The following is an 11,048-nucleotide window of genomic DNA, read 5'->3' as shown; positions in this document are numbered from 1 at the left end:
AAGTAGCCGCACATGAGTTACCACTTAATTTTCTTACCTGATGACTTGGATCCAGTTTCAGTACCGTAAGAAATTCTTGGGCAGCCCGCTCTGTATAATTCTTTTGGGTTTTGTGGTTGTCTAGTTTGACGAGCCCAACTCCAAGGTTAAAATGCACGTTCGGATCGAACGGTTTCAGCTTCACTGCATGTGAGTACACCTGTATTGCCTCGTCAAGTCGACCCATCTTCAAAAGTATTTCCCCTCGATTTGTGTAAGCGTCCACGTAATCTTGCTTCATGGCTATTGCCTCTCGATACAGCTACACGGAAAAGACGTTAAATTAGCGATTAATTAAGTCTGCTGACCCCATAGATACATTTTTAGAAAATGTCCCTGATCATTCACTATGAATATAATAATTGTTTGTTTTACGGACTCTGTGTCAAGGTCAAGATGGTATTGTTCGATGTCAACTATACCATGCCCTTTTATGCGCAGATGACTATTGCTGTTCGTTCTCGTTTCTCGTGGATTATCTCTATTAACTATGGGTAGCTACAGAGAACGGCACTTTGCCGAAAAAGGCGGTCTAATCGATTTTAAGCAGTATGAATAGTGACATGATTAGTAATGGCTAAACCCATAACTCCAGAGCATCTAAAGCGTTGGTTCCTGGACCTCAAGGCCGAAAATGATTTACCAAGGCATTAACGTAAGATGAAATAAATTTATTAGCCGATATTAAACCTGCTGAGTCGCGTTGTCTACCTACAGTGAACCTGATTGCATTGCCAGTAGATGGTTGTGACAAAACCGGTCGACAACGTTCCCGCTCTGGTCTAATTACAGACTCGTTTGTGGGAGGGGGTGGATTTTAGTCAATGTCAATGCCTTCTTACCATATCGGCTTCATGTAGGCGGCTGTTATTTCGAGTGATAAGGTTAGCCAAACTAACGAAGACATTCAGATGAACAGGAGCAATCCTAAGTTCCTTTGTTGGGTTCGAGGTGACTCCTAATCGTGGAGTGCGTCTCGGCAGGAGGGAGTGAGCTTTACTGTAGGCAGCTTCAGCCTCAGTAAATCGGGAAAGCTTATTTAATGCGCAGCCAACGTTTATCCACGAACCAATATCGTCCGGCTGGAGTCTAAGCAGAACAGTGGCGTAGTGTCAATGGAGTAGTTTAAAATGGTGATCGCCATATTGAAATTTCGAGTCTACATTTTCCCACTCGCGTGCTGACAATAGGAGCGAGTCCTATATAAGCTAGGGCATTTAGTTACTAGAATAACACACAGACCTACTCCATATTGGATAAGTGGAACGATTCGAACCTTTATATAGAAATAGCTACATCTTTGCAAAGAATTTGAGCTATTTCAACCAAAACAAAGTCAACGTGTATCTATGTAGATATTAAAGGAAAATTTTTTTTCTAGTTAGATTGTAAGCTATTCCAGTGCGTTTTCTCATCCATTCCAATAATATTTCATAGAAAATGGGCTACTTTAACTTATTTAATTTCAACTAACTCGAATTGTTCAGTAAATTATAGAAATATCAGAATATTGCTGTCACTTTTTCTATATACTAACATGGAAGCCCTTTGGAAGAACTCAAGTGCCTTTTCAAAGTTTTCCTGTTGCTGATAGGCGAATCCGACGTTATTAAACAGTTTTGCGTTATTAACATTGGTGCGAAGTCCAGATAAATAAATGGATAATTCGTCTTTCCAATCCAAGTTCCTCTGAATTGTCTTTACCATGTGCGAGCTGACGAGGAGGAACAAACCCAATTTGCACCACCTGAAAGCGTGTAAAAGTAAGATTTACAGAAACAAACGCGTTCAAATAGCATAAGTTGTTTTTTTAAGAAACTAGTTTAACAAGGAGATATTAATACTTCGTGATTCTTGTTAGGTAAAAACAAAAGAAACACAAAAGCATTTGCTCGAATTTCTAATTCAGTTTTGTTCGTTCATAATTAAACTTCTCACCTAGAACAAGTGATTCGATAGTTCCCTTAAGCAACATCTATACTTGCTTCCTACGTAATCGAGCTACTCCCGATACAATGTCAACTACGCTAAGAGTGAACGACTTAACGCCTTCTGAAGTTTACAGCTGGCAATTCTGATACGAGACTAGCATACTTAATGGCATGCTTGCACCACAGAGCACATTGGTACCAAGTCTGGTGCTAGAGAAGCGCAGTGGACCGAAAAGGGCTAACGGCCAGTTTTTTTTTTCGGTGGGCTATGCCTGCACGAAACATGACAAAAGAAGCGTGAACCACCGTTTTAGATGATAGCTAAACAAGCAAGAATCAGTTTAAATTCTTGCTGCGTAATATAGGCGGTATAAGTCAGTTAATACTAAAATTGCTTACCGCTGAGTATAAGCTGCATGCTTCGGTAGATTGTAAGCGCCATTGGCTACTAGCATAGAGAAGCCGACACTCGGAATGTAGAGGACCCTTTCGGCGATCACGAATCCAACGTGAAAAAAAAGATTCGACGCGGGTATAAACGGTACAATCAGCATCGCCACAGATATAATCACACGACCCAGTTCGCGCTCTGAACCAGATGCAGCTGTTAAAAACAGCTTCCACAGGACGGCTATGAGACTTGCAAGCAGTACTAATGTTGCGAGGTTGCGTGGGTCGGTTACTCCCACCAACGGGATAGAGCCCATCGTCCAATCACAGCAGAGCCGAAATGGAAATAGCAATATGCCGAAATTAAAGGCTGCGAGATATGCGAATGTCAACTGACGATACGGTCGATCCGACGATGCTGCAGGATTATCAAACCTATGCGGGATAAATACATCGAGGATGTTTTTAATGTATGTAATGCCTAGCTAGCTAGCCATACGCATCAGAATCGTTAGCATTTGCCCAACTTTCGGGTTACTCACCTGGTAAACACTGGGAGCTCCCCGTTCATAAGGCGATACCGTGCGTATAGTAATACTGTGGCTGCGACCAAATAGCCGACATATCTATGGCTGTCCGCTCTTAGGTAAATTAAAATGCTTTTATGTTCGGAACTTCTAAACAGCTTTTGAAGCGGAATACGCCGAATGACCTTCAGGAGGATGCATAGTGGAAATGCCATAAAACCCTGTTCCTTTGACAAAGTTGCCAATATACACATAACGATGCTGATCGACTGCGAGGTCCACGAGTCGTCCTCGCAGAACATTAGCGACCACAGAAAAAATAAGGCGCTTAAAAGTTCGGCACGACCTACAACGCCTGTCACCTGCAAATTAAATCTACAGTTTAAAAAAAAAGCATTCGACAGCGTGAAGACCTTTCTGTACAAGTATCTTTGAGAAATGTTCCATTCGAACAATGTGATACCGAACGAACATGCCCATTATTACTCACAGCTTCCGTGTGAATAGGATGTATGGCGAACAGCAATGCGCAGAGAAACGGCGCCGCTCCTATGATTCGATCGTTGATCCTTAACCATTGTGCGGAAAACCTGTGCCACGGAAAATAATGGTTTTCGCAAGGACACAGATTCGGAAGGGAACCCTTAATCGGTAGCTGCCGTAATACTTCCCTTATATCTAGCAGTTCTGAGTACTCGAGCAGGTACGCTCGATCACATTTTTGGTATTCCGTTTTTGAAAGACGTCATAATTCGATGTACAATTGACATGAGTAATAAGTAACGTAGACAACATGCACCTGTTACACTTTGAGGATATTACCGTACGTGCATTTTTGGACAAAGTACGGATATTTTTAGCTATTATAAAATAGTGAAAAAAAAAAACGTACCTTAGTACGCTGGCGGACACGGCTGCATGTAGGAGGACGTTTGCAAGATGGTACCCGAAAGACTGTAGTCCGTGCAGAGCGTAAGATATTCGGAACGTTAACACACTTAATGGCCGATATGACTTGTGACTATGCTCCTAAAATGTGTGCAAAACGGAATATTTTCTAATTACAATCATATTTGTTAGATTCGCCAACTCTTTCAATTTATTAAATCGTACGTAACTATAAAGGAACAGATTCCTTCGTCTTCAGGTTGGATTCGCCCCCAGCTGTTCGGTGCTATCACCTTCGTCATAGGGTTTCTATAATTATTTAGCAATGTTGTCTCTACTGGCGAAATTTTAAGACAGTTCAATTTCTAAATGTAAAATATACGCAAATACTTCCATACAAGTAAGCAATTTGTTTGTTCTTGCTGAAATTTATCTTTTATGTCAATGCTGATTAGGGTGAACATTCGCTCTTATGTTGGTTTTCGTATAATTTTCAGAACACTATTTAAGGCTCGGACTGCGCTACTACCAAGTTATGGTTAAATTTCTGGAAAGTTTTTGCTTCTTGCAATCCCCTATGGAAACAATCGCCTTCTTAAAGTCTTGAAAGTATTGTAGGGAGGTATTAGGTCATCCAGTATAACGGTGCAACATTTCCCGGAATTTTGAGACCCTTCTCTAGGATATAATTACTTGGTCCTTCGGCAGACGAGCCGTAATCGATCAGAATGCAAAATCAGAAGAACTGGATTCGCTTGCAATTCTAAAACAGTTTAAAACAGTATAGATTTAGTGTTTGGTAAAGTTTCTGCAGCTAGAAACACTGTCGGCTAAAAAAGAAAAATTCTGGGAAAAGGTTTTCAACGGGAAAATGAGTGTCGTAGAATGTTCCCTAAAAAGGAAAATCTGACGGATCAAGAATTGTGGCAGAAGCCAACAGATTTCGAGATACGCGGGTGTTAGGACCCAGGTTTAAGGTATGGAAAAAATACCGTACTTGTTCATTCTGGTCAATTTAATAAGGTAAAAATGTTGGACAAGTAGGTGTGGCATGATTTGAGTGTGGATCAAGGAGAGACACATTAAGGATGCTTGCTTCTTTTTTCAATAGAGAGCCATTTCTGTACCAAAAATGGATCTTTGACGATAATTGTGCACGACGACATTTATAAATAGATGCAACTGGACCAGTGGAACGTCCGATGCGATATTGTCCCTGTTTTGTAGCCTAACGTTGTGACTTGTGGCTTATTAATTGCGGCGGAAGTCAATAATTGGAGCAGTTAATGAGAAAACACCGCATTAAGCAGCTAAGGATAGTAAACAAAGATATACATCCCTATTGCACGACCACGCTCAACTTCACACCGCAGGACTCACTGGAGTGAAGGTGGAACTGCAGCTGCAAGCGTTTCACCATCTAGAGTACTCGACAGGAATTGATTACATATTTTTTAATATCTTCATTCAAATCTAAACGTGTGGTCGAAACGAGTTCTTAAATTTGTATAGATTAGATCGCGTACCTAAGACTTTTACAGTAAAAGGGTTAATAAGTTACCATTCGGTTCGCAAAAATTCATAATGAATGATACCTTGATTGAAAACTAATCCTAAACCTAGAGTTCACAAAATAGCGTTTCATACCAATCAACCTAGAAATCATTTAGCAGTATCAGAAGAAGCATTTTCGGAGAGCCTGCATACCGGTGTCCCCAATCTGAAAGCAGAGAGCATTGAGGGAGAATATATCTTTTCATAACTTCAGGTCTATAGGCATCATTAGGTTGCTACCTTGCGGTTCAGAACCTAGCCGTAATTTTAGCCCTTAGTTAGCCTCATTGTTCGCCTGATGGGTTTCTTTGTAGACCAAAGGTTCGGCAAGGTACATTCATCGATACCTTTGCGTTTGTCCAATATAACTATTGAGTGCACTTAGCGGATCTACTCCTGAAATAAAATCATTTGCGACTTCGATGCAGGTTTTGCAGGCATGTCTCACTAAGACATTTGAAAGCTTATGAAAAGTATGAAATTCGAAGGTTTTTTTGGTAGGTCATATCTCTTAAGAATACAGACATATCTTCTGTGAATCGAGCATTTCAAAGCTATCATCCCTTACGTCCGATTATTGACGGAGATCTTCTTATTTTCGCGAACTAGCAAGTTCCAGCCAGTGGCTATTGTTAGCCACGTTCTACATAGCCCGCTCGCTTCGAAACAAAATTTTGTTCCAATTTTTAGATACCATTTTTAGATACCATTTATAAATCTCGGTGTATTACCATGTTCATTGGTGTCCCCCAGTAGTCGTTTGTGAGAAGCTGAAATAGCGGCGTATGTCCGTGCACGTCACGATTCGACACGATTGCTGAAAGGTCGTCAAACACAAAACCACATCTTGGCGAATTTCCGTAGACGGTTAACGCTGCCAGAATAACGACGATGTACTGTATACTACTCGGGTTTGCCTGCAACCCATAGCAAAAGATTAGCTTGAGCCCTGTTGTAGCGCACTGTGCACCGTAGGTTCGTCCATTCAGCACGAGCTGATACATTCACGTCTCGCTAAAGATAATGAATCTGCCACACATAATACCTTTGATGATTCGATTCATTGACTTATCAATTACTCTGCCATCGCAGCGATCTAAGACAATCCTTAATCATCCCTGTTTAGCCATTAGGCTTCTCACAGAACCGTAACAGAATTTCAGGGCGGGTAAGCAGTCTCTGTTGAGAGAACAGACCAAATGCCCCACTATGGCCAATCAGTCTATCGTTTCGAAAATCTTCTATCCATTACGTCTGCAGATCGTATGGCCAAACTGTGCACTAGACGACGGACAAATGCTCACAATGGCTTTTTTTTTTTCCGGTATCTAAACCCGTAATTATCTATTAACACATTTTAAATGTACGCATATAAATTACATGAAAATATAGCATAGAATTCTTAAGCTTACCCGACGAGATAGGAATTGTTTAAATCCACTGAACGATTATCCCGTTTGTAGAATACGCAGTTTCAAAGGAACATTTCAGAAAGACTATGCAGACACAAAAAAACAGCTAACTCGAACATAAAGTCCCTTCATGAGCATTTTTTCGTAAAGACTATTCGACTGGACTAGCACCTCACTCGCTATTCCAATAAATGCAACTACACTTCTGCGCTTTTAGAGTTAACTTATGTTCGACGTACAGAAAGAATAGCTAGGCCCAGTTCGATTAATCAGGACGGGTCCTGACAGGACCTAAACTCAAGTTCAAGCAATGGTTGCAGCTGTTCTTTTTAATACCGTTTTGGCGAGCGAAACACATAGAGGGAGCTTGGTTCTAGCAATATTGTACTGCCAGGGTCAGATGGGCTTTGTGCTTCACAGACTGAATTATTGTATATAAGATGGCGATTAGTGTACTATCATCGAAGACGAATCGTTTGGATATTTGATTCATGTTTTGCGCCGGTAACTTGCGCGGGCGTATAATCTCGTTTCCTTTATATATATATATTATGGTTGGTGATGTTTAATTAAGTGTGAAGTCCGTTCTTCACATTCAAACTACTTGATGTCAGCCGAAGAGTTACTCGGAGGAAATCCAATCATTTTTTACTAATTACGGGTATTTTCAAACACTGTGACATACCTTTATTCTAGAACTTCTAAAAAAAAGTCTTCATCAAACAACGTAGCTTAATCTGGGATATTCTCTAACATTGTTCGACATTAGTATTATATAGAATTGCTGCTAGAGTCAGTCAGTTGATTGCTGAGGTTCATCAACGAACGGGCCGAAGGAAGCCAGTGGGGCCCTTAAATCGCAAAGTAGCTAACGTAGTGAAGTCCACGTAGCCAAATAATAACAAGCGAATCATGTAGTAACTTCCTAGCTTGATTGGTACTAAAATCTACAAGGACCTACGAAAACGTCAATATTCTCAGTGTTATTGTTGCTATTTAGTTGTCTCGACCGTATTCTAAATTTGTAATTCAACTAACTTCTGTTAATAACGTTACATTCTGCCGACTAACTTTGTTCAGTTTCTCTATGTCTAGCGACGGTGTTTAAATCAGGGCTCGTTGCACTCAAAACGATAGGATAAAATCACTCAAGATGTACAAGGCAGGTAATATGTCGTTCTCGGAAATACTATTTTTTCCCCTATAAACAGGGCAAAAACAACATTTAACTCATAACCTATTTAGTCTTAGTCAGTTTATACGATTGTATCAATAAAGCACACTGTGCCCCGCATTGCAAAGAAAAATACGAATACAGCATATACGTGATACGGGCAAAATTTTCTTATGGGCTCCAAATAACAGTGACTCAGATCAAAATAGAACGTCTTGCCCCCATTTAGTCCACTATGCAAAGTACTACAAGCACACGAATTCTTATTTTGTATGAAAAATATGTAAATATATATGTAGTTCAATAGTAGAGCATTCGTGACTAATAGACTTTCTTTCCGCCCAAAGCATGATCATATATATATACATGGTGTACAAGACCGAAAGGGCCATGGGCACAGTTTGGTATGGAGGCTGGCTTGCTTCTTACGGCCTCCACACTGTGATTAGCTACCCAGAAGGTAGATATGATCTTTCCAAGCTTTCTTTACATACAGTCCCAGTGGTTTATGCATATTAAATGGTGTTTTTGTCGTGTCTAGGCATTACGGATCGGTTGACGTTCTCCGAAAACGAGATACGCTTGGATACGCAGTTAGGAATATAGAAATATCGGTGGGTTCGCGGTTGAATCCATTTAGGACTTTCTGTGACAGTCGCTGCAAGACGTAACGTCCAATACAGGCGGACGTTGCCCTACGTAGACCTGCGGAGACGTCTGCATCGATCTCAGGCGCGAGCATATGAACAATAGGCTGGAAGCGTTTGTCCGGTGAGTAACAGAATCCTCTCGCCACGCTGCTGACTTCCTGCTAGGTAACCCATAAAACATGGGCACTGTCGCAGGTCGGCGTCATCTTGGTCGATTAAGTGAAACTGCGGACAGAGGACATGAACTAGCCATATGTTGTGCCGGAAAAATTTAGCAGAACATGCTAAAAAATTGACATACGTCTACTTTAGATGTTATTATCGATTAGGTCAATAACGTTTTAAAGTCTACGGGGCTCAACTGGTACAGCGCACAAGCGATACGACGATAGTACTAATCGAAGTCGATGCCGGTGGATTTCCCCTTTGTCGAAAGCGTTGAGGTCGTTATTGGTTTTCAAGCCTACTTTGTGTGTACATGGCATCTGTCACAAAATTTAGATGCCCTACATGGGATAAACGCTATCTTCCCTTATTTGGAGAAACCACTCATATACCCCTACCGGTCATCCTTATAGTAAGAAACAGTGGCCAAAGCTTAGAATAAAAAAAAAGCACCCTTATCGGTAGATAATGGGACGCACTAAAGCACATAAACTGTAGTTGTTTATAATTAAATAGGCATTATCATTCATTTAAATAGTCGTGCCGCTCACCAGATCAAGTCGCCCCTAATATGCGCGGCACGAGTAACTTCACTAAATCTATGGTATGGCCTTTTTATAATAATAATAATTATAGTATTCATTGTAATTATTAAATATATTTTTAATACTACTATTATTACTTAAAGTAAATCTATTATCTTTACATTGACTAGTTAATGAGACTATTTAATATCAGCAACCTTACCAAATTAGTTTATAGACTTTAGTATTATAAAATTATTTACAGGCTCACCATCAAGCATTGATCATTGATGCTGATCGTATTCTACGATCTGCCAGGTGCATGAATGTGCCCCTAGCGGGCTAAATACGGGAGACATATCTTTTTTGGACTATAAAGCCGCGAGACATTTCTTTATAAATCTTCTTTGTTTTTATTTAACGAAAAAATCCCAAACGATCATCTATGCGATATATAATGTTGCGATCCTGTTCTTCGATATAGCAAGCGGCTTATATGAACGATGGGCTGTGATTAGCAAGGATACACCCATAATTTTCTATAAAATAGCGGATTGGAACGAATCACTGGGCTTGGGTGTCGCTTGCCCCTTTTCTGTACAGCCGTAATTGGCCAAATTATGCACCCAAGCTAGTGCTGACTTCAAAAACGACCCTATATTACTCCGAACGCTGAATTTCCTTGCAGTAGATAAGTAGTTTTTCTATGTGATTGACGTGGTAAATCTTTACGCAGTTTTGTCTCAGAGAATTAGCTTTCTAGAACTACAACGCCTGTTTTTTTGAGACGACTTTTTAAACTTTGGGTATAGCCATCTATACGGAAAACTGTTGAAAGGTAAAGGAAATGATTCTGTGTGCCTCAATCTAATGGAAGCTACTCGATCGTGCCGTCCTTTTTGCGGTACAGCAGTAGAATGAAAGTGTTTTATATACATAAATTTCTACCCATATGCTATGTAAGCAATCATCAACAGTGACTATCACATAACAGTAATTATCGATTACTTTACATTTATGATTTTAGTTTAGTAAACACTTACTATCGACGAATACCAATGGAAGGCAGTGCGATCAGTCTTTTTTTTTTTAACGAGACATTAAGATGATACTGCGAACGAAACAGTTCTTTTTGGCTTCTTGATGGCTCACTCTCTACTTACATGAAGCTTCCGTTGAGAGGTTTGGGTATCCGTTTTTTTCACTTCAACAAAAGGCACTCCTCTGAAGCGTTTGTTGATATTTTGTAGTCTGCACTGACACATCGTCTATTGCGTTATGTCGGATTTCATTAGGTTCGAAAGTGTACGACAAATAGGATCTGCGCTCAGTCTCACTTAATCAATGCTGTATGTTTCGGTTCACATCAACATGGCCCGCATCTCTGACCAATAAAGCTACTCTGAAACGATATGGCCCGTTCGAGCACGTGTACCTGAAGGATGCGGACGCTGGTTGTGGAGAGGGCGGTGGCAAGGGAAACGGGAAGAGATCTCGGAGAGTGGGCGGAGCTTCGGCTTTATTCCGCAACGACAACGACGTCACGAAAATCTCGATTAGGCCTGCAAAGACATTTCGACTTCGTACATCGGAGGAAAAACGTTCGTGCAGTGCAGTACCGTACGCGCGTAAGGGTTGAAGCTTTTAAAAAGCATTTTTTATGGTCCGCTCGATGTCTCTTTGAACCGGAGTCATGCGAAGAAAAATTTGTGGCTATATGAAGGGCACATTTTCAAGTAGAGACCTTCTTCAGTGTATTTGTTTATATATAATAGACTATGTATTGCATAATGA

At 40.5% G+C, this 11,048-nt stretch overlaps 1 protein-coding gene across 2 annotated transcripts in view; it reads right to left on the bottom strand.

Moving 5' to 3' along the window:
- Nucleotides 1-10,694, bottom strand: part of LOC111267775 (protein O-mannosyl-transferase TMTC3) — an 11,904-nt gene extending 1,210 nt beyond the window's left edge. The window contains exons 1-9 of one of the 2 annotated variants that reach the window (XM_022846264.2): nucleotides 10,418-10,694; nucleotides 6,061-6,246; nucleotides 3,780-3,916; nucleotides 3,378-3,477; nucleotides 2,903-3,249; nucleotides 2,370-2,795; nucleotides 1,577-1,786; nucleotides 882-1,128; nucleotides 38-301 (exon numbers count right to left, since the gene is read on the bottom strand). In XM_022846264.2, the coding sequence (XP_022701999.1) occupies nucleotides 38-301; nucleotides 882-1,128; nucleotides 1,577-1,786; nucleotides 2,370-2,795; nucleotides 2,903-3,249; nucleotides 3,378-3,477; nucleotides 3,780-3,916; nucleotides 6,061-6,246; nucleotides 10,418-10,519 (2,019 nt within the window). In that variant the 5' untranslated portion in view covers nucleotides 10,520-10,694. The remainder of the gene's footprint in view (nucleotides 1-37; nucleotides 302-881; nucleotides 1,129-1,576; nucleotides 1,787-2,369; nucleotides 2,796-2,902; nucleotides 3,250-3,377; nucleotides 3,478-3,779; nucleotides 3,917-6,060; nucleotides 6,247-10,417) is intronic. The other variant, XM_022846265.2, reaches the window with a different exon arrangement.
- Between the last annotated feature and the right edge of the window lie 354 nt (nucleotides 10,695-11,048).

The sequence above is a fragment of the Varroa jacobsoni genome, unplaced genomic scaffold (genome assembly GCF_002532875.2).
Source record: "Varroa jacobsoni isolate VJ856 unplaced genomic scaffold, vjacob_1.0 scaffold_1220, whole genome shotgun sequence".
NCBI classification, from domain to species: Eukaryota; Metazoa; Arthropoda; class Arachnida; order Mesostigmata; family Varroidae; genus Varroa; species Varroa jacobsoni.
The sequence above is the reverse complement of the archived record's forward strand: the minus strand, read 5'-3'. Positions and strand labels throughout refer to the sequence as shown.